The following is a 20854-nucleotide window of genomic DNA, read 5'->3' as shown; positions in this document are numbered from 1 at the left end:
CTCTCTCTGCTGTTGTGCCCCTCTTCCCTCCCTCTGCCCCCCTTCTCCTTTTCACGTGGGTCCCTTTCCCTTGGTAGCAGCTGAAATTTATGCACACCTCACACCAATTTCTCCTACTGAGCAGTCCTCCTGCGAAAGAGGCTCGCTTCCGGACAGCCAAGAAACTCTACGGCAGCACCTTCGCCTTTCAGTAAGTCTCCGGGCTCTGCCCCCTGGTCTCCCTCCCGAGTCAGGGTGAGAAGGGGGGGTTGGGGTGCATGGTCAGGAGAGTGTTCGGGTTTTCCTTTTCCTTCCCTTTCCCTCCTTCCTTTCCTCTGTTTCCTTTTCTTCCTTTTCTCTTTTTCCTTCCTCTCCTCTTTTTTCTTTCCTTCCTTTTCTCTTTTTTCTTTCCCTTTTCCTTTCCTTTCCCTTTCCATTCCCTTCCTTTTCCTTTCCTTTCCCTCCTTCCGTTCTTCTATTTCCTTTCCTCTTTTTCCTTTCTTTTCTCTTTTTTCTTCCCCCTTTCTGTTCCTTTCCTTTCTCCTTTCCCTTTCCATTCCCTTCCTTTTCCTTTCCTTTCCCTCCTTCCTCTCCTCTTTTTCCTTCCCTTCCTTTTCTCTTTTTCCTTCCTCTCCTCTTTTTCCTTTCCTTTTCTCTTTTTCCTTCCCCCTTTCCTTTCCCTTCTCCTTTCCCTTTCCATTCCCTTCCTTTTCCTTTCCTTTCCCTCCTTCCGTTCTTCTATTTCCTTTCCTCTTTTTCCTTTCTTTTCTCTTTTTTCTTCCCCCTTTCTGTTCCTTTCCTTTCTCCTTTCCCTTTCCATTCCCTTCCTTTTCCTTTCCTTTCCCTCCTTCCGTTCTTCTATTTCCTTTCCTCTTTTTCCTTTCTTTTCTCTTTTTTCTTCCCCCTTTCCTTTCCTTTCTCCTTTCCCTTTCCATTCCCTTCCTTTTCCTTTCCTTTCCCTCCTTCCTCTCCTCTTTTTCCTTCCCTTCCTTTATCTTTTTCCTTCCTCTCCTCTTTTTCCTTTCCTTTTCTCTTTTTCCTTCCCCCTTTCCTTTCCCTTCTCCTTTCCCTTTCCATTCCCTTCCTTTTCCTTTCCTTTCCCTCCTTCCGTTCTTCTATTTCTTTTCCTCTTTTTCCTTTCTTTTCTCTTTTTCCTTCCCCCTTTCCTTTCCCTTCTCCTTTCTCTTTCCCTTCCCTTCCTTTTCATTTCCTTTCCTTTCCCTCCTTCCTCTCCTGTTTTTCCTTTCCTTCCTTTTCTCTTTTTACTTCCTCTCCTCTTTTTCCTTTCCTTTTCTCTTTTTTCTTCCCCTTTTCCTTTTCTTTCCCTTTCCCTTCACTTCTTTTTCATTTCCTTTCCTTTCCCTCCTTCCTTTCCTCTATTTCCTTTCCTTCCTTTTCTCTTTTTCCCCTTCCCCCTTTTCCTTTCTTGCCCTTTCCCTTCCCTTCTTTTCCCTTCCCTTCCCCCTTCCTCTCTTTTTCCTTCTGTTTCTCTTTTTTCTTCCTCTTCCCCCTTTCTCCCTTCCCTTTCCTTCCCCTCATTCCTCTTCCCTTTTTCCTTCTCCTTCCCTTTCTCCTTCCCTTTCCCCATTTTCCTTTCCTTATTTTTCCTCCCCCCCCCCTCTTATCTCTCCCCCCTCATTTTTTGCCTTTCCTTCGGGAAGCAGTGGTTTTGCAAGCAATTTCTGCAGATTCACTTAGCCGGGGGTGTGGGGGGGTCTGTTCTCTGCCCCGAGATCTTACCTGGATGCTCACGTGATCCCCTGCGGTGGCAGACAGGGCTGGTGAGTGACGCCTTTCTTTCTCCCTCCCCCCTCCCCAGTGGCTCTCACATTGAGAATTGGCATTCCATTCTGCGCAATGGGCTGGTCAACGCATCCTACACCAAATTGCAGGTAAGGGACTGCGGTGGCGGGCTTCCGATGTCCTCAGTGGGGCAGCTCGAGTCGCCGGAGGCTGTGGGCTTCCTGGGCTAACAACCCACCCCCTGCCCCCCTAATTCTTCAGATGGTAACCATGGCCAGCCAGCTGACTTATCCTGCTACATCTTATCCAGTTGGCCACAGGCAGCTCTGGGTGCCTGCCCCACGTCCCGCCCCTTGAGCCTCCTGCCCAAGATTCTCTCGGAGTGACCCTTTGGACCCCTCTCCCTCCCAGCCGCTGTCCGAGTCCCCTGCTAGGGCATAAGGGCTCAGCGTGCTGGACTACAGCCACCTTCAGTCCCCTCTGGGCCATTGTGCCCAGATGGCGCAGCCTGGACCACCCATGCCATAGGTCCGCCAGACCATCCCGAGTCCTCTCCCTTAGCCCAGGGGTGTCAAACTCAAGGCCCGCGGGCCAGATGCGGCCTGCAATGTGGTCGGATCCGGCCCGCGGGACTGTCCCAGTTCTACCCAACTCACAGGGGAAATGTTGCCAGCAGTGTGGGGACCGGCGCCAAGCTGGCCACGTCCACCCAGTCAGCCACGCCCACTACCGCCCACCCCCAGCCCTGATGAAATTGAGTTTGACACCCCTGCCCTGCCCTGTTTTGTTTTTCCTTTTGGTCTTTTTTTGGTTTTTTGTTCTGTTCTGTTCTGTTTTTTCTGGCTCACATTGGTGTTTTTCTGCAAGCTGCATGGAGCAGCCTATGGCAAAGGCATCTATCTGAGCCCCATCTCCAGTATTTCCTTTGGATACTCAGGTAAGCGGCTCTCCCGTCCTCCCTCCATCTGTCAGTGCACCTCGTGTCCTGCACATGTGCTTGCCTTGCATCCAAGAGCCGCTCTCACCCCCCCACCCCCACCCACCCCATGTTCTTCATCCACATGCTCTGAGGGTGGGGGGAAGGGAGCATTCACGCCACACCATTTCAGGTTGATTCCTTTGGTGGACCTCTTGAGCATCTCAGACTGGGTTGGCAGCTGGTGCTAACCTTGGTCCTGTCTTCTCCTCCGTCTTCTTCTTTCTCCTTTTCCTTCTCTTTCTTCTTCTCCTTCTTCTCCTCCTCCTCTTCCTCTGCCTCCTCCTTCTCTTCTGCTTCTCCTCCTCCTTTCTCCTTCTCTTTCTTCTTCTTCCTCTCCTCCTCCTCTTCCTCCTCCTTCTCTTCTCCTTCTTCTCCTCTTCCTTCTCCTCCTCCTCCTTCTTTCTCCTTCTCCTTCTCTTTCTTCTTCTTCCTCTCCTCCTCCTCCTCCTCTTCCTTCTCTTCTTCTCCTCCTTCTTTCTCCTCCTTCTCTTTCTTCTTCTTCCTCTCCTCCTCCTCCTCTTCCTTCTCTTCTTCTCCTCCTTCTTTCTCCTCCTTCTCTTTCTTCTTCTTCCTCTCCTCCTCCTCCTCTTCCTCCGCCTTCTCTTCTCCTTCTCCTCCTCCTCTTCCTTCTCCTTCTCCTCCTTCTTTCTCCTCCTTCTCTTTCTTCTTCCTCTCCTCCTCCCTTTCCTCCTCCTCCTCCCCCTTCCTCCTCCTTCTCTTCTCCTTCTCCTCCTCCTCCTCCTTCTTCTCCTTCTCTTTCTTCTTCTTCTTCTCCTCCTCCTCCTTTTCCTCCTTCTTCCTCTTCTTCTTCTTCTTCTATCTTTTAAGGGTTGGGGAGCCTGACCTAAGGCCCCCTCCTCCTTCCACAAAAGGTTCTCCAACCTGGAGAACAATTCCCCTCCGTTGTGCTCCGAGAAGGTCACATACGCGTGGAGCAGGTTGCTAGCTCGTAGGCCGTCAGAAAGAGTGGATTCTGCCATCTGTCGCATTGGTTTGTTGTGTTGTTTTGGGATGCGGTGCGCCTTGGAGCATCCCAAGTGGACTAGTTGCACAATCGGGACAAATGTGATCCCTGTCTGGGGCCCACCTTATTTCACATTTGCCTCCAGGCCTCTGCAGATTGACTTTTTTTTTTAAGTGAGACCTTTAACCCTCCCAGATTTACTGCTTTTTTTTACTATTTATATCCTCCTGCCTGCCAGAAATCTGGGAGTTAAAGTCCACAAGTTTTAAAAGTTGCCAGATTTGAAAGTCTCTCTCTGATTGAGAGAAACACATCTGCAATTTTTTTTTAAAAATGAAATGCCCTTCATCCTCCAAAGAACGAAGATCTACAGATAGATGAGTCTGAGGTCTTGAATCCTGCCATTTTTTTAGTTTCACAGCAATCATACGATGTGATTCTGGAGCGAGCAGCCATCCCAAAGGGTCTTTCACAGATCAAGAGGTTGCAGGTGGCAAAATGTTCAATTGGTTTGAACCCTCTTTTTTTTGTTTTTTGTAGCTGAATATGTCAGGTGAGCTCAGCTTGTTGATTAGTTTAAGATTCAGTATGTTGTGCAAAGCCTGAACATGGTTTAATTCGCTAAGCAGGTTACGTACACTTTCTGAACGCAGAATAAAGAAGGAAGTTTGGTACCTTATCATGCACCGAACGAATTTTTAGACCTTGCCTTACGAATTAGTTGAGAGGGAGAGACAAGCCTGTTTTTCTTCTTCCTGGTGACCATTTATGAAGTCTTTGTTTTCTGAAAATGCCTTTGAAATCTTTGTGGGATACAGAATATATACACTGCTCAGTAAAATAAAAGGAACTCTCAAAGAACCCATTCTAGATCTGAACGGATGAAATATATATATATATATATTTATTTATTTATTTATTTAAGTGTTCCCTCGATTTTCGCGGGGGATGCGTTCCGAGACCGCCCGCGAAAGTCGAATGTCCGCGAAGTAGAGCTGCAGAAGTAAATACACTGTTTTGGGCTAAGAACAGTATCCCAAGCCTTCCCTTAACACTTTAAACCCCTAAATTGCAATTTCCCATTCCCTTAGCAACCATTTAGATTATTACTCACCATGTTTAGTTATTAAAGTTTATTAAAAAAAAATATTTATTAAAGGCAGACGAAAGTTTGGCGATGACGTATGACGTCATCGGGCGGGAAAAACCGTGGTATAGGGAAAAAACCCGCGAAGTATTTTTTTAATTAATATTTTTGAAAAACCGTGGTATAGACATTTCGCGAAGTTCAAATCCGCAAAAATCGAGGGAACACTGTATTTATTTACTTACTTACTTACTTACTTACTTACTTACTTACTTACTTACTTACTTACTTATTTATTAGATTTGTATGCCGCCCCTCTCCGTAGAGTCTCCCTAAATATTCTCCTTGAATACTTTGTTCTATACAAAGTTGAATGCACACAACAGCAGGTGAAATGGATTGTCAATCATCGTTGCTTTCTAAGCGGACAGTTTGATTTCATAGAAGTTTGATTTACTTGGAGTTATTTTGTATTGTTTAAGTGTTCCCTTTATTTTTTTTGAGCAGTGTATATACCCTAGAGGCTGGGGTTTAGCTTTGCAGCGTGTTAGCTTTGGGCTTGTTTTATTTTAATTGACAGATTAAAAGAAGGAGGGGGAATAAATAGCTTGGTAGGTATTGTGAGTGGTCCTCGACCAACTCTGGTAATGATAGATTCTGAGGAGGATGAGCCAGGCCCATCTTGGTACCCTGGGCCAGTGATTTTTGCCAGCTGATGCAGAGAGTGAGAGAGAAATAGACCTGGAGGAACCTGAAAGACCACCAGAGGTGGCAGATAGGCCAATGACAGTAGAGCAGTGTTTCCCAACCTTGACAACTTGAAGATATCTGGACTTCAACTCCCAGAATTCCCCAGCCAGCATTTGCTCTGCGGAGAGGGGCGGCATACAAATCCAATAAATTATTATTATTATTATTATTATTATTATTATTATTATTATTATTATTATTATTATAATATTGTATTGTTTAAGTGTTTCCTTTATTTTTTTTTGAGCAGTGTATATATTTTGTATTGTTTATCTGGACTTCAACTCCCAGAATTCCCCAGCCAGCGAATTCTGGGAGTTGAAGTCCAAATATCTTCAAGTTGCCAAGGTTGGGAAACACTGCAGTAGAGTATGAAATATCAGTGTGTGGATTCCTGCTTTATTTTCAATCTGCGTAGGCCCGGGATAGAACAGCAGGCAGCAAGGAATCTATTTTGAAGCTGCATGTGAGGTCAAGGGGGCTTGACTCGCTGCTCTCTCGATAGGTCGGGTTGTGTTTGCTGTTTGCATTCGTCCATTCTCCACAAAAGCTTTGCACCAGTGTCTTAAGAGCACCGCTCGCCTGCAGGCTAGGAAATCCACCAAGTCCTGGTGTCCCCCCTGGTTCTTATCCTCTTTATTGTCCTGCAGGGATGGGGAAAGGGCAGCACCGGATGCCTTCCAAGGATGAGCTGGTGCAGAGATACAACCGAATGAACACAATTCCCCAGGTAAAGGATTGCACGCCCAGCGGTTATGCAGATTTTTGCATGGGACCAGATTACCTAGGGCAGTGTTTCCCAACTTTGGCCACTTGAAGATATTTGGACTTCAACTCCCAGAAAGGGGAATTCTGGAACTTGAAGTCCAGATATCTTCAAGTGGCCACGGTTGGGAAACACTGACCTAGGGCAGTGTTTTTCAACCAGTGTGCCGTGGCACACTAGTGTGCCGTGAGACATGGTCAGGTGTGCCGCGAAGCTCAGAGAGAGAAAGAAAGAAAGAGAAAGAAAGAAAGAAAGAGAAAGAGCGAGCAAGAGAGAAAGAGAACAAGAGAGAGAGAAAGAGAACAAGAAAAAGAGCAAGAGAGAGAGCAGGAGAGAAAGAAAGCAAGAGAGAGAAAGAGAGGGAGGGAAGGAGAGAGAGAGAAAGACACAGAGGGAGGTAGGGAGGGAGAGAGAGAGCAAAACAGAGAGGAAGGAAGGAAGAGAAAGAAAGAGGGATGGAGAGAGAGAAAGAAAGAGGAAGAGAGAGAAAGAGGGAGAGAGAAATATAGCGAAAGGGAGGAAGAGAGTGAGAGAGAGAACTTTTTGTCCAAACTTTTTTTAGCCGCCCCCCCCCGCCCCGTTCAATGTGCCCCAGGGTTTCGTAAATGTAAAAAATGTGCCGCGGCTCAAAAAAGGTTGAAAATCACTGACCTAGGGGACCGTCTTCTGCCTTATGTATCCCAGCGGCCAGTTAGGTCCCACAGAGTCAGCCTTCTCCAGATCCCGTCAGCCAGGCAATGCTGCCTGGCGGGGCCTAGGGGAAGAGCCTTCTCTGTGGCAGCCCCGGCCCTCTGGAATTAACTCCTCCCAGAGTTTTGTACCGCCCCCACCCTCCCAGTCTTCCGCGAGGCCCTGAAAAACGCATCTCTGCCAACAGGCTTGGTGGTCACTTGGCGTATGAATGAAGAATGCTATGAATGTGGATGAATGGTTTATTAATACACTGCTCAAAATAAATAAATAAAGGGAACACTCAAAGACCACATCCTAGATCTGAATGAATGAAATATTGGCGCTAGACTTATGGTTGGGGGTCAGCACAACATGAGGAACTATATTAAGGGGTCGCGGCATTAGAAAGGTTGCGAACCACTGCTTTAGGGAGAGCAGCTGCCAAAGGGGGCAGAATAGGGAAATTTGTGGCAAGTGCCAAGCAAGAGGGGTGTGTTTGTGTGTCCTGATTCTGGACCTCTGCTTCCCCCTCCAGACCCGATCCATCCAGTCCAGATTCCTGCAGAGTCGCAACCTGAACTGCATCGCACTTTGTGAAGGTGAGTGTGAAAAGTGAGCGTTCAGTTGACCCGCCTGATTCACTCCCGTGGGGTTTGACTCATCGCGTCTGTCCACTTCCTTCGTTGGTGCGAAATGCTAATGGGTGGATTATTCACATGCGATGACTTGTGTACTTCGAGACGTGAATTGTTTTTGTTTCATGTCTTATGTTGGTAATGAGTGGAGTCGTTGCCCCCTTCTTCCATTGCAGTGATCACATCGAAGGATCTCCAGAAGCATGGCAACATCTGGGTTTGTCCTGTGTCCGACCACGTCTGCACTCGCTTTTTCTTCGTGTGAGTAAGCTCAGTCAAATCCAGCTTCTTGTGGTCAGCTCTCGGTGGGATGGCTGGGGAGCGCAGCAGTGGGCTTGATGGGAAGGAGCGCATGAACACACACACACACACACACACATACTGTGGGTTGGTTGGTTGGTTGGTTGGTTGGTTGGTTGGTTGGTTGGATGGATAGATTAGATAGATAGATAGATAGATAGATAGATAGATAGATAGATAGATAGATAGATAGATAGATAGATAGATAGATAGATAGATAAGGTAGGTAGGTAGACAGATTAGATATACAGATTAGATAGATAGATAGATAGATAGATAGATAGATAGATAGATAGATAGATAGATGGTGCATTCCAAAAGTAATGTAATTATTTTTTTAAAGTAATTTCTTGAACAGATTTTCACAAACATTTAAAATTCTTCAAAGTACTGTCCTTGGGCCTCTACACATTTTTTCCAGTGACTCTGCCATGACCGGTATGCACCCTGAAAGGCGTCTTCGGGGCCCTCTCCCAAGGTCTTTGTCACGGCTGATTTGATCTCTTCTATGGACGAAAAACGGGTTCCTTTTAGGACTGGGAACAAAAAGAAGTCTGCTGGGGTGACATCAGGACTATGGGGGTGGTGGGGAGGGGCAGCATTGGCACCTGGTGTTTGGCCAGAAACCCGCGGACTTGTGGCCAGGTGCGTTTTTTCATCCATAGAAGAAATCTAAATCTGTTCAATAAATTACTTTTTATTAAAAAAAAGAATTGCATTATTTTTGGAACGCACCCTGTCAATAAAACACCCCGTTTCACAGTTCTCTCTCTCCCCCTCCCCGTCCTTCACAGGTACGAAGACGGCCAAGTCGGTGACGCCAACATCAATACTCAGGACCCTAAAATCCAGAAGGAGATCATGCGTGTCATTGGCACTCAGGTCTATACAAACTGAGGGGGGTGCTGGAGGAGCCCCCCCGCTTCAGACTGTGCTGGCGCCGCCCCGGGGGTAGGGGGCAGGAAGAGGGACCGTTCGTTGGAGACCAATACATGGACTCTGCCTGGCTGAAGACCGAGACCCAACGGAGGGAGCAACCCCTGCCAACTTCTGGACCGCAGATGCCGGGGGGGGGGGATGTGGGGGGGACGGCACAGCCCTTGAAGGGGCAGGACAGCAGCAGCTCCATCCTCCCCCCTTTTCGTAAAGTTGAGTGGGCGGACTTGGACCGATTCCTGTGGACGGTTGGGAATGGGTTAATAAGGCAGTCTTTCTCAACCTTGTTGGTTTGAAGATGTGTGGACTTCAACTCCCAGAATTCCGCAGCCAGGAGGATTCTGGGAGTTGAAGTCCACACACCTTCAAACCGCCAAGGTTGAGAAACATGGATTGAGGGTTTGCATGCCCACGTTTTCAGCCACAGTGTTTGTTTTTTTTTAAACTGTGAAAACGAGCAAAAAAAAAAGGACCCCACGACAAAAGAGAAAAGCCCCCAGAGAGAGAACACAGTTGTGTGTGTGTGTGTGTGCAAACGAGCGGTTTTAGCTTATTAAAATTCTCTTTGGAAAAAAAATAATAATCGGCGCTCGGTGTGGCCCCCTGTGTGGTCTCCTTTTTATTTTCCTTCAAAACCCAGACAGCGGATGTTGAAGTTTTTGGCCTCTTGTTCGTGCAGTGCGCTTCCTTTCGCACACACTTTCTCCCTTTGCGATGAGGTGGTTTTTGATGTCGCTGTTGTAGTTGCGATTATACTTTCAGACCGGCTTTGGTTCAGATTTGCATATCTAGGACAGTGATGGCCAACCTATGGCATGGTGACCCGCGGTGCCATATCTGCTGGCACATGAGCCGTTGCCCTAGCTCAGCTCCAACGTGCATGTGTGCGCCGGCCAGCTCATTTTTGGCTCTGGGAGGGCGTTTTGGGCTTCCAGAGAGCCTCCAGGGGGCTGGGGAGGGCGTTTTTACCCTTCCCCAGCTCCAGGGAAGCCTTTGGAGCCTGGGGAGGGCAAGGGTTTTTGGTGACTTTTAATTATTAGATTTGTTATATATTGTGCTATTACTGTTGTGAGCCGCCTCGAGTCTACGGAGAGGGGCGGCATACAAATATAATAATAATAATAATAATAATAATAATAATAATAATAATAATAATAATAATAATAATAGCAGAATTGAAGAGAAGCAGCTAGAGAAATTAGTGAAATACGAAGATCTAAAAATCGAGCTGCAACGACTCTGGCATAAGCCAGTGAAAGTGGTCCCAGTGGTACTTGGCACGCTGGGCGCAGTATCAAAGGATCTCAGCGGACATTTGAAAACCATCGGAATTGACAAAATCTCCACCTGTCAATTACAAAAGGCCGATTTACTGGGATCGGCAGACATAATTCGCCGCTACATCAGGTGCTTGGGAAGCGCCCGACTGGTGATGAAATACGAAATCTAGCACAGTGATCTCGTTTGCTGTGTTGTATTGACAATAATTAAAAAAAAAAAAAAACACGAGCCTACTGGGCCCACCAGAAGTTGGGAAAGAGGCCGTTTGCGGCCTCCAGAGGGCCTCTGGGGGTGTGGGAAGGTGTTTTCGCCCTTCCAAGGCATTGAATTATGGGTGTGGGCACTTATGGGTGTTGGCACCCAAGGGAAAAAAAGTTCGCCATCACTGATCTAGGAAGTCGCCAAGATTTGGATTCCTATAATTCAACTTTCCCGGACTTCGTGAGCAAAGGACTCTACACACATTTTTCCCCTCCCCCTCCCATGCCAATACCCCCCCCCCATCTTCCCACATGGTTTGACTGCAGGGGTAGCCAAAGTTGGCCCTTCTATGACTTGTGGACTTCAACTCCCAGAATCCCCGAGTCAATCATGCTAGCTCAGGAATTCTGGGAGTTGAAGTCCACATAGAGACATAGAAGACTGACGGCAGAAAAAGACCTCATGGTCCATCTAGTCTGCCCTTATACTATTTCCTGTATCCACATGTCATAGAAGAGCCAAGTTTGCCTACCCCTAGTTTTGGGAAATCCATCTCTGGGGTACCCGAGGCCACGTTTAACCATTTGTGTGGCAGGTTGGAGGGAGGGAGGAGTGGCCGTGTCACCTATATCGATGGACGTATCAATATGGGAGGTGGGAAGCTGTTGTTGCTCTTTCTGTTTGGTTTCTCAACTGTGACAGCTTCTGTTGAGTTGCCATTGATTCCTAGCGGCGCCCGGCAGAAAAACAAAATTGGGTTTTAGCCAACGGGATGAGCGTAGTTCTTTGTGGCTGCAGGTTGCCCACTTCAGAATAGAGCTGGAAGGGAGCTTGGGAGGTCTTCTAAGAGCCGGGGTGGCACAGTGGTTAGAGTGCAGCACTGCAGGCTACTTCAGGTTGACTCAGCCTTCCATCCTTCCGAGGGGGGTCAAGTGAGGACCCGGATTGTTGGGGCAAGAGGCTGATTCTGTAAACCGCTTAGAGAGGGCTGTAAAAGCACTATGAAGCGGTATGTAGGTGTAAGTGCTATTGCTATTCCTTCCTTCCTCCTTCCGTCCCTCCTTTCCTTCCTTCCTTCCTTCGCTTTCCTTCCTTTCTTCATTCCTTCCTTTCCTTCCTTCTTTTCCTCTCCTTCCTTCCTCCCTCCCTTCCTCCTTCCCTTCCTTCCTCCCTCCGTCCCTCGCTTTCCTTCCTTCCTTGCTTTCCTCTCCTTCCTTCCTTCTTTTCCTCTTCTTCCTTTCTTTATTCCTTCCTTTCCTCTCCTTCCTTCTTTTCCTCTCCTTCCTTCCCTCCTCCCTTCCTCCCTCCCTCCCTCTTTTCCTTCCTTCCTTCCCTCGCTTTCCTTCCTTTCTTCATTCTTTCCTTTCCTCCCTCCCTCCCTCCCTCCCTTCCTTCCTAGGTAAAATGAGGACCCAGATTGTTGGGGGCAAGAGCCTGATTCTGTAAACTGCTTAGAGAGGGCTAAGTCTAAGTGCTATTGCTATTCCTTCCTTCCTTCCTTCATTCCTTCCTTCATTCCTTCCTTCCCTCCCTCCATGGTTACAATGCAGTATTGCAGGCTAACTCTTCCCACTGCCAAGAGTTCGATCCTGACTATCTCAAGGTTGACTCAGCCTTCCACCCTTCCGAGGTGGGTTAAACGAGGACCCAGGTCGCTTAGAGAGGGCTGTAAAAGCACGATGAAGGGGTATATAAGTCTTAAATGCTATTGCTATAAACATGAACCAATGGAAATTGTTTGTGCTGTTTTGCCCAGCAAGAATACTTACTTATCTCCCAAAAAGAGGGTAGTAGGTGAGGTTTAAAGTATGCTACTTAAATGAAGTGGTAGCCTGCTTCCAGAGAGCGAAGAAGCTTTGGAGAACCCTTTTGAGAAATAGACTCACGCAAACAATCCGGTCAAATTCCCACTGGACTGTGCTTTATTTCAGTCTAAGCAGAATATCATTTTAACTACAGAGCTACAGAGATCACAACGCCCATTTGTCTTGTCTTTATTATTATTATACTACAAGGAAATCATAAGAAAGACCAATCGAAAGAATCGTATAATCCGCTGGAATGCCAAAAAAATAAATTGCTCCCCGCCGCTGGGAGGCGCTGTTCCTTTGGAGGATGGAAACCGAAAGCCCATAAGTGTGCATTTGTGGGTATGGGAATGGGGTGGAGGGGAGAGATGGCTTAAAGAAAGCTCCTCTCCCCAAATTTAGAAGGGGGGGGAGGCAGAGCAGAAAGATTGGGAGCATTGCTATTCAGAGAATCAAACTAGGGGCAAACTCATTGCATGTGGAACAACATTCTGGATAGCCAGGATGTGAATTCTGTAGCCAAAGATCTTATTTAAATGAATAACCAACTACCGAGGGTGAGGATGGGGGAATCAGTAGACTTTGGATGGTGAGGATCTTAACTTAGCTGTTTCATCAACTCTCATTTAATTCAGGCTTCCCCATGGTGGAGATATTTTTGAATTTCTATCCGTTTCTAAGTTGGAAAACGACGATTGAAGTGTTTCCATTTTCCTTAGATTCATTCTCGCCTGCCCAAAACCCTTCACGTTTCCCGCACAATTCCTGCACAGCTTAACAAATTTAGGAAGTGGGGAATAGTTGTTGACCTCTCCCTACTGTTGTCTGAAAGCAAATACGATAATGCAGAAGGGGTTCAGAGGAGTCAGGGAGTGAGTGGGGGCAGAGAAGATAATTTGGCCACTCAACTTGGCAGCTTTCAAATGATTTGGGGGGGCGGGAATGCAGGAGATTTTGACTCAGTAATGTAACCGTATTTAACCATTTTTAAAAAACCAATATAACCAATTTTTCCACTCCCCTGTGCTTGGGTTATGTATGGTTATCGAAAGGGCTTGTGGGAAGGAACAGAAATAAATACCTTGCATACAGAAAGCCAAATCTACAATTCATACCATGACCTTTCGAAAGGAACAATTGTGGAAAGTTTGTTTGAAGTGGGTCATTTCCCCAAAACCTTAGTCCTTTACATTACCTGGCCATTTCAATGGTGGTGGCCTTCAAACATCCCGTTAGAAACAGTGGCTCTCTTTTCCACACCTCCTGTGGGTGGACTAAACCCCAGATACACCAATTTGTCACGATGTGAATGAAAAGAAGCCCCCTTCCCTCTTTAGAGGGACATAGATACGTGGGCGAGTTGGTCATGGTTACATCCACCATCGATTTGGTTGTCGAGAAGGGTTACGGCTATACTTGGCATAGACTTCACCCCTTGGTCCTCATGGTTCTCAAGTGCGGCCAAGGAGATTACAAACCATGGATGATGTTTCAAGGGGGCAGGGGGCATTGTAGGCCTTGACCCATTGACCCAATCAGAAGATGGAGGAAAGGGAGAAGGTGGGAATGGCCGTTGGAACGCCAACCTGGTGTTTTCTGAGAATAATGTAGAGAAGCATTTGCTACCTGCAAACTCTCATTCCAGGTGGCCCGTTGCTTAGAAATTCTACGTATTCCAACAGCTATAAAAGAAACCCAGGTTGGTCAACTCCCATTCATCAGGATAGTCATATTTACAGTAAAAATATTGGCGTTTGCTCTCTTAGAAATTATTGAACAAACACATGGCATTCCAGGTCTGGTTTAGTAGTTCCCAATGCAGGAAAAATGGCTCTTGGAGAGCTTTGATCTTTGATCCAAAAAGGTCTTTTAATTCCAGCTATATGGAGGTTGTCTATACCAGTGTTTTTCAACCAGTGTGCCGTGGCACACTAGTGTGCCGCGAAGCTCAGAGAGAAAGAAAGCAAGAGAGAAAGAAAGCAAGAGAGAGAGAGAAAGAAAGCAAGAGAAAGAAAGCGAGTGATAAAGAAAGAGAACAAGAGAGAAAGAAAGCAAGAGAGAGAAAGAAAACGAGAAAGAAAGAGAGAGAAAGAAAGTAAGAGAGAGAAAGAGGGAGGGAAGGAGAGAGAGAGAAAGACATAGAGGGAGGGAGAGAGAAAGAGCAAAAAAGAGGAAGGAAGAGAAAGAAAGAGGGATGGAGAGAGAGAGAAAGAAAGAGGAAGGAAGGAAGGGAGAGAAAGAGGGAAGGAGAAAGAAATAGAGCGAAGGGGAGGAAGAGAGAGATAATTTTTTTGTCCAAACTTTTTTTAGCCGCCCCCCCTCCCACTCAATGTGCCCCAGGGTCTCGTAAATGTAAAAAATGTGCCGCGGCTCAAAAAAGGTTGAAAATCACTGGTCTATACCGAAGAAACCAGAAAGGAAGTGTTAATCTTATGGCACTGTTTCTGATGATGGGCATTGAGCAAAGTACATTTTAATAGACCTACTATTTAAGTTGCAAAGGCCGGTTATGCTGGAATATCATAGGGATCTCTACAAGAAAATCCACTTGATCCCATCTGAATTCATGGCATCATTGCCTAACCCAAAGGTCTTCAAACGTGGCAACTCTTAAGATTTGTGGACTTCGACGCCCAGAGAATTCTCCAGCCAGCTGAGAGTTGGAAGACTCCAAGTCTTAAAAAGTTGCCAAGTTTGGGGACCCCCGGCCTAACCCCTTCCAAGTTCCAAAATATTTGTTTTCATGGATATTTCTTTTACAGTATCCCTTAATACATTTTTTTTTAAAAAAACTTTAAAGTCACCTTCTTCAAAACCTTCATTTTAGGAAACGATGAGTAACAAAATCTTCAGCAAGGACTTGGCTACATAAACACACACGCACAAAAACAGGAGGGTGGTTCTTGTTTCAGAGGTAGCTTTGCGGTAAGACCCACTGCCCCACTCTGCGTCCGTCTGGAACCATAACAGCAAAAACATAGCCCTTAAAAAGATGTCAGCGGTTTTGTGCTTTATGGCAGTAGCAGGCGACCGTTTTCGGTGGGATGCGTCTGTGCCTTGAGTTCTCACTTCTGGATAGGTTTGGATACGGACCCAGCTGATCCAGTCAGCTGTTAGTCTGGGCAGGGAGTGGAGAACCCACATATGTTGTTGGAAGGAGGAGAAATCTCCTCCATCTTGATGCCATGGGATGGATGGACTTTCAGTGGCTGGAAAAATGGCAGGCCAGCAAAACAAAACTTAGAAATGGATACTTACAACAGGCTCAACACCAATGTTTCCTTTCACCCCCTTCCTTCAGCCCTTCCCGCTCCATGGACCCTTTGTCCTCTGTCCCAAGACACAGCTAATCCCAACCACCACCAGCACCACAGACCCACATTTGACCAGGTTTGTGGTGGCGTGCATGGAACATTGGCCTGCTTCCCCTGTTGTATGCTTTGCAATGCTTTAGAACAAGGGTCTCCATCCTTGGTAACTTTTAAGTCTGGAGGACTTCAAATCCCAGAATTCCCAAGCCAACCTGGCTGGGGAATTCTGGGATTTGGAGTCCTTCAGGCTTAAAGTTGCCAAGGTTGGAGACCCCCTGCTTTAGAAGGCATCAAGCCGAAAGGAAACTTTGTATAACACAATTTTGCAATTTTTGTGGTTTAGCATTAAAAAAATAAAATAAGGGAGTAAGAGGTCACCTCTGACCCACACACCATTCATCGCTCACTCAGAAGTTCTGGACACTGGGGGGTTTAGCTTATGAAAACAGTAACCAACAGAACAGATAGCATTCTTTTTCACTCTTTCAAATGGGTGGACTTCACGTTCAAGGATTTTCAGCAATGGTTGTGCCACTGTTGACAATTCTGCAGAATGCAGCTGCGAGAGCAATTATGAGCTTCTCTAAGTATGCCCATATTACTCCAACACTTCGCAGTCTGCATTGGTTGCCGATCAGTTTCCGGTCACAATTCAAAGTGTTGGTTATGACCTATAAAGCCCTTCATGGCACCAGACCAGATTATCTCCGGGACCGCCTTCTGCCGCACGAATCCCAGCGACCGGTTAGGTCCCACAGAGTCGGCCTTCTTCGGGTCCCGTCGACTAAAGAATGTCGTCTGGCGGGACCCAGGGGAAGAGCCTTCTCTGTGGTGGCTCCGACCCTCTGGAACCAGCTCCCCCCTGAGATTAGGATTGCCCCCACCCTCCTTGCCTTTCGTAAACTCCTTAAAACCCACCTCTGCCGTCAGGCATGGGGGAACTAAAACATCTCCCCCTTGCCCATGTTGTTTTGCCGTTTGATTGATTGTGTGCTTGTTTTTTATATATATTGGGGTTGTTTTATGAATTTCTTAACTTAAAATTGTAATTGGATTGGTGGGCATTGGATTTGTCACTATGTACTGTTTTTTACTATTGTTGTGAGCCGCCCCGAGTCTGCAGAGAAGGGCGGCATATAAATTCAATAAATCTAATCTAAATCTAATCTAATTCTAGAACTTAATTGTCAACAGTGGCATAACCACTGCTGAAAATCTTTGAACGTGAAGTCAACCCATCCAGATTAAGGGCCTCCAACTTTGGCAAATGTTAAGACTTGTGGACTTCAACTCCCTGAATTTCTGGCTGAGGAATTCCAGGAATTGAAGTCCACAAGTCTTAAAGTTGTCCAATGGAAGGCCCCTGATCTAGTGGGTACCTATGTTTGAGAAGGTCCTTAACTTAGAAATAACAAGGAGATACCACAACATGTTATCTTTCTTCCATTTTATATACAGAACTGGACACATTCAGGTTTTGGCACCTTAAGTTGTCTGCCTTCACCTCATACCCTGCAAGGATGTGTGTTTCCATCATCCCTGGACTTCTTTTTTTCCTAAAACTAAAAGGAATGTTATTTACATTAAAAAAAATGCTTTGCTGTAAGGCAAAACTCGGATCCCTTCGTTCTGACAAGCCTAGAGAGTTGACAAAAACCAGAGGTATCAATCTTTCTCTTTGTCCTTGGTCATCATTGTTAAAGGCAGAGGTCTTCAAACTTGGCAACTTCAAGACTTGTGGACTTCGACTTTCTGAATTCTGGAAGTTGAAGTCCACAAGTCTTAAAAGTTGCCAAGTTTGAAGACCTCCGGTTAAAGGTATTCAAGCAGTTGTAGAGAGTGGATACATAAAAAGCAACCCGCAATATTCACAACGGCACAATGTGTGCACCCAACAATGTTCTACTGATTCGTGTTTTTAATATTTTCCTGATCAAATATCTGGGAAGAAAAAGAAATGGTTGGCGAAGAAGGGATATTACTGAAAGTGACATGCATCTTCCTGTGCTTTTAATATAATGGAAAAAGATATATGACAGATTTCCTTGATAGGTTTTTCTTAAAAGAGCCCTTCATTCTTGTCCCTCCCAAACCTCCTCGACCTTGTCAAGCTTGCGACAAAGGACAGATTTTCTTATAACACACCACTTATTTGTCTTGAAAGATAGAAGGTCGTCTTCTTTTTGTGAATGTATCTGGAAAACTGTAGAGAGGAACCTGGATGGTTTTTGGACAGCTGGCGTTGAAAGACGTCTCTCTCTAGCCTCCCTTGTCTATGATGATAATGCCTACCAGCTTCCTTATCAATGTAACAACAAGCTGAGTTGCGACTGAGGTGGTGGATGGCAAGATAGCTGATGATATGGAGAAGACTGAGATGCTAAGGAGAGTTTGTGTGGAGCAACTTCCCCCTCCTCGTTCTCTCTTGACTTTCTCTACAGTTGGGAAAGCACCAGCAGGAATTCATGAAAATCACAACCACGCTTGCATCCAATTCATGATACAAAAATAAAAAAGATGTCCAGGCCCCAGAAAGAGTCCATAGATCAGGAGTCTGGAGGCTAAGCCACATGACGAACAGTTGAAGGGGTGATAGGATAGCAGTCTCAAGGGGCTGTCCCAGAGAAGTGGTCAATCTATTCTCCAAAGCCCCAGAGGGTGGGACAAGATGCAAAAGATGGAGAGATCCAACCTGGAACTAAGGAGACATTTCTTGATGCCGAGAACCTCCAGAAATTGTGGATGTCTCATTTTGGAGATTTTCAAAACAGAGACCGGAAAGGCATTTGTCTAGAATGTATAGGGTCTCTTCCTTGAACAGAGGATTGGACTAGGTCAGAGGTCTCCAACCTCAGCAACGTTAAGACTTGTGGATATCAACTTCCAGAATTTCTCAGCCAGCTGCTGGCTGGAGAATTCTAGGAGTTGACGTCCACAAGTCTAGAAGAATAGAATAGGATGAAATTTTATTAGCCAAGTGTGATTGGACACACAAGTAATTTCTCTTGGTGCATAAGTTGCCAAGGTTGGAGACCTCTGGAGTAGAAGGCCGTCAAGCTCCCTTCTAACCCTAAGATTCTATGTTCTATACATCTGTAGGAACAATTATAAAGAGGGAGCAATGAACAAACGCTCCCTGAAGTCATAAACATGGGTTTAGCAGGCTCTATAGCCCTTAGATGAACAGGGTTAGAGAAGAAGGGACAAGAAATATGTCCTTCAAAAGGCCAGATGGTTGGTTCAAAAAGAAGGCTGAGAAACACTGGCCCAGACACTGAAGAAAGCAAAAGGCCCCACAGCACTTAAGAGTTTCCAAGAGTCCCTTGGAATTAATAAAATCTCGGACCTTTGGCCTGAGTCACAAGTTTAATTGCCATACAACATTTCTCTCCAGGGAGCAATCGATTCAATTTTCCCCTTACAGAAGAGTTTGGAGAAAAAGAACGACCTCAATTAATACCTTCTCCCAAGTCCTGACCTTCTGATGAAGATAGGCAATGAACATCCTCATCAGTGGGTTGTCCGTTGTCTTGTCCACACTGCTAGTCCCCTATGTGAATGAAAGACTTTGGATGATGGATCAATGAATGAGAAAAAGACCTTCAGAACCCAATTATGGCTTCCTTTGCTTGTGAACCATGGTCTACTCTTTGGGTGGCCAAAGAATATTTTTGGAATGAAATATGGGGTCCTAGTAGGTGAAGGTTGAAGGAAGAAGCTGGGAGATGCTTTCAGAGGATGTGTCCATCCTTTTCCTACTGAACAATTTCTTACCATTGGAGTTTCTTGATGTTCTCTGAACTTGGTTGTTTGCTTGCCGATGTTTCATTTCCCAACTAAGTATTTCCTACCGTTCAGAGGTGAGGAATGGTTTAAAACTGCTAGGAAAAGACCAAAATGAACATCCCAAGTCCTCCATCTGCTGCCAGCTATCTAGTCTAAGTTTCTGTGGGTACTCCAAGCACCCTTCCTCAAGTCACATATCCAAGGCTTGCCAACAAAAACAGCCAAGAAGAGTTGCAACAGTTGGAAACGTCTTGCAGACGGACCCTTACAGGTCTTCTTCAAGGTGGGCAGAAGAAGTTGTTAGGAGGAAACAAAACCCCAAACTTAGCTTTCTTCAACCTGAGGGTTGGCTATGGATCCTGACTGACAGTTGGGCAAGCGACATCAAGAAATGATGACAAGATATCAGCAAAAGGATGGAAATGTGGACAAAATAAACCACCACCTTGGCTTTGTTCTCGGTCCAAAGTCCAGACAGCTGTTAGTTCCAGGTAAGCTATTCTCAAAGGTGAGTTTCTCAGGTAGGTTATACCACCTTTCAGTGGCTCAACCTGGCATCCCATCCTATCCAATTTTTAAAAAATAATCCTACAAAATTCCCATGAACCTTAAGCAACCCCATCCCTAAAAATCCTACCTCTTTCCTCCCCAATCCGAGACAACTCCATCCAATTTTCTTCCGTATCTCCAAAGAAAGTCTACTTATAGATATCTTGGCCATTCAAAAAGTTGCCTTGTCCTGGTACAAAGGATCCCAAGAGCTTAGCCGATTACGGAGATCCAGTTGGGAGCAGATCCCAGTTCTTATTTTTATAGGGTCAAAGCAGGCTTGGGAAGAAGCTGCCCCTTTTGACCTCCCATTGTTCTTCGTTGCTAGTCGGGGAGTGCAAAGTCTCCTTTTCAACTACCTACCCAGCTATGAGCATCAATGCCCCCCGCCTTCCTTAAAACAGTTGTCGTATTGCACGTATTTTTGTGAGTGCGTATATGGGATGCGTCGTGGGATGTGTGTGTGTCGTGTTGTGTGGGTGTGCCATTTCTTTTTCTTTTACTCTTCGAAAAAAAAAGTCCTCTTTCCCAAGGTCACTAAAATCGATTGTCTCTTTTTTCCCCATCCCACCCTACTTTCTTTCTTTCTTTCTTTCTTTCTTTCTTTCTTTCTTTCTTTCTTTGTTTTCATTTGGGGGCTCTTCTACGTTCAATGCTAAATCACACTACCAAATTTTTAAAAAAAGCATTCTGTCCTAAAACCGCTAGGAAATGTTAACAGTGAAGCACGAAAAGTTATTTAAAAAAAAAAAAGCAGAAAAGGAAAAGAGAGGAGGGGAAAAAATACAACGAGAGAAGAATTCGAAGAAGTCCAGTGACCGAGTGACCGCATTGGGGGGGGACGTGACTCATGAAGGACGGATCCCCTCCAGATCCTTCATGACTCTTTTTAAATCTGTCTTTCATTCTTATTTGGCACTTCCTTAATTGAATTCCCCTTCCCTCCCTCCATCCCTCCTTCCCACCCCTCCCCTGACCTCATCTGGTTTTGGAAAGCAATATTAAATTTGGCTGCGATCACACCAGTGCAACAAGAGACACAGAGATAAGGCTCTTCAAATGCAGAAGAACCTTCTTGCCTCATTCTCCTCCATCAGCCTAGACCCG

The 20854-nt window shown here is 45.9% G+C and overlaps 1 protein-coding gene across 9 annotated transcripts in view; it reads left to right on the top strand.

Annotated features, from left to right (window-relative positions):
* Positions 1-9388, top strand: part of PARP6 (poly(ADP-ribose) polymerase family member 6) — a 31655-nt gene extending 22267 nt beyond the window's left edge. For 3 of the 9 annotated variants that reach the window (XM_070762881.1, XM_070762879.1, XM_070762883.1), the window contains 5 exons: positions 78-190; positions 1799-1871; positions 7476-7539; positions 7752-7836; positions 8670-9388. In XM_070762881.1, coding sequence (XP_070618982.1) covers positions 78-190; positions 1799-1871; positions 7476-7539; positions 7752-7836; positions 8670-8772 — 438 coding nt within the window. In that variant the 3' untranslated portion in view covers positions 8773-9388. Of the gene's footprint in view, positions 1-77; positions 191-1798; positions 1872-2589; positions 2660-6152; positions 6233-7475; positions 7540-7751; positions 7837-8669 lie in introns of those variants that run through there. The other 6 variants (XR_011560004.1, XR_011560003.1, XM_070762882.1 and 3 more) reach the window with 4 other exon arrangements.
* The last annotated feature ends 11466 nt before the right edge of the window (positions 9389-20854 follow it).

The sequence above is a fragment of the Erythrolamprus reginae genome, chromosome 10 (genome assembly GCF_031021105.1).
Source record: "Erythrolamprus reginae isolate rEryReg1 chromosome 10, rEryReg1.hap1, whole genome shotgun sequence".
NCBI classification, from domain to species: domain Eukaryota; kingdom Metazoa; phylum Chordata; class Lepidosauria; order Squamata; family Dipsadidae; genus Erythrolamprus; species Erythrolamprus reginae.
The sequence above is the reverse complement of the archived record's forward strand: the minus strand, read 5'-3'. Positions and strand labels throughout refer to the sequence as shown.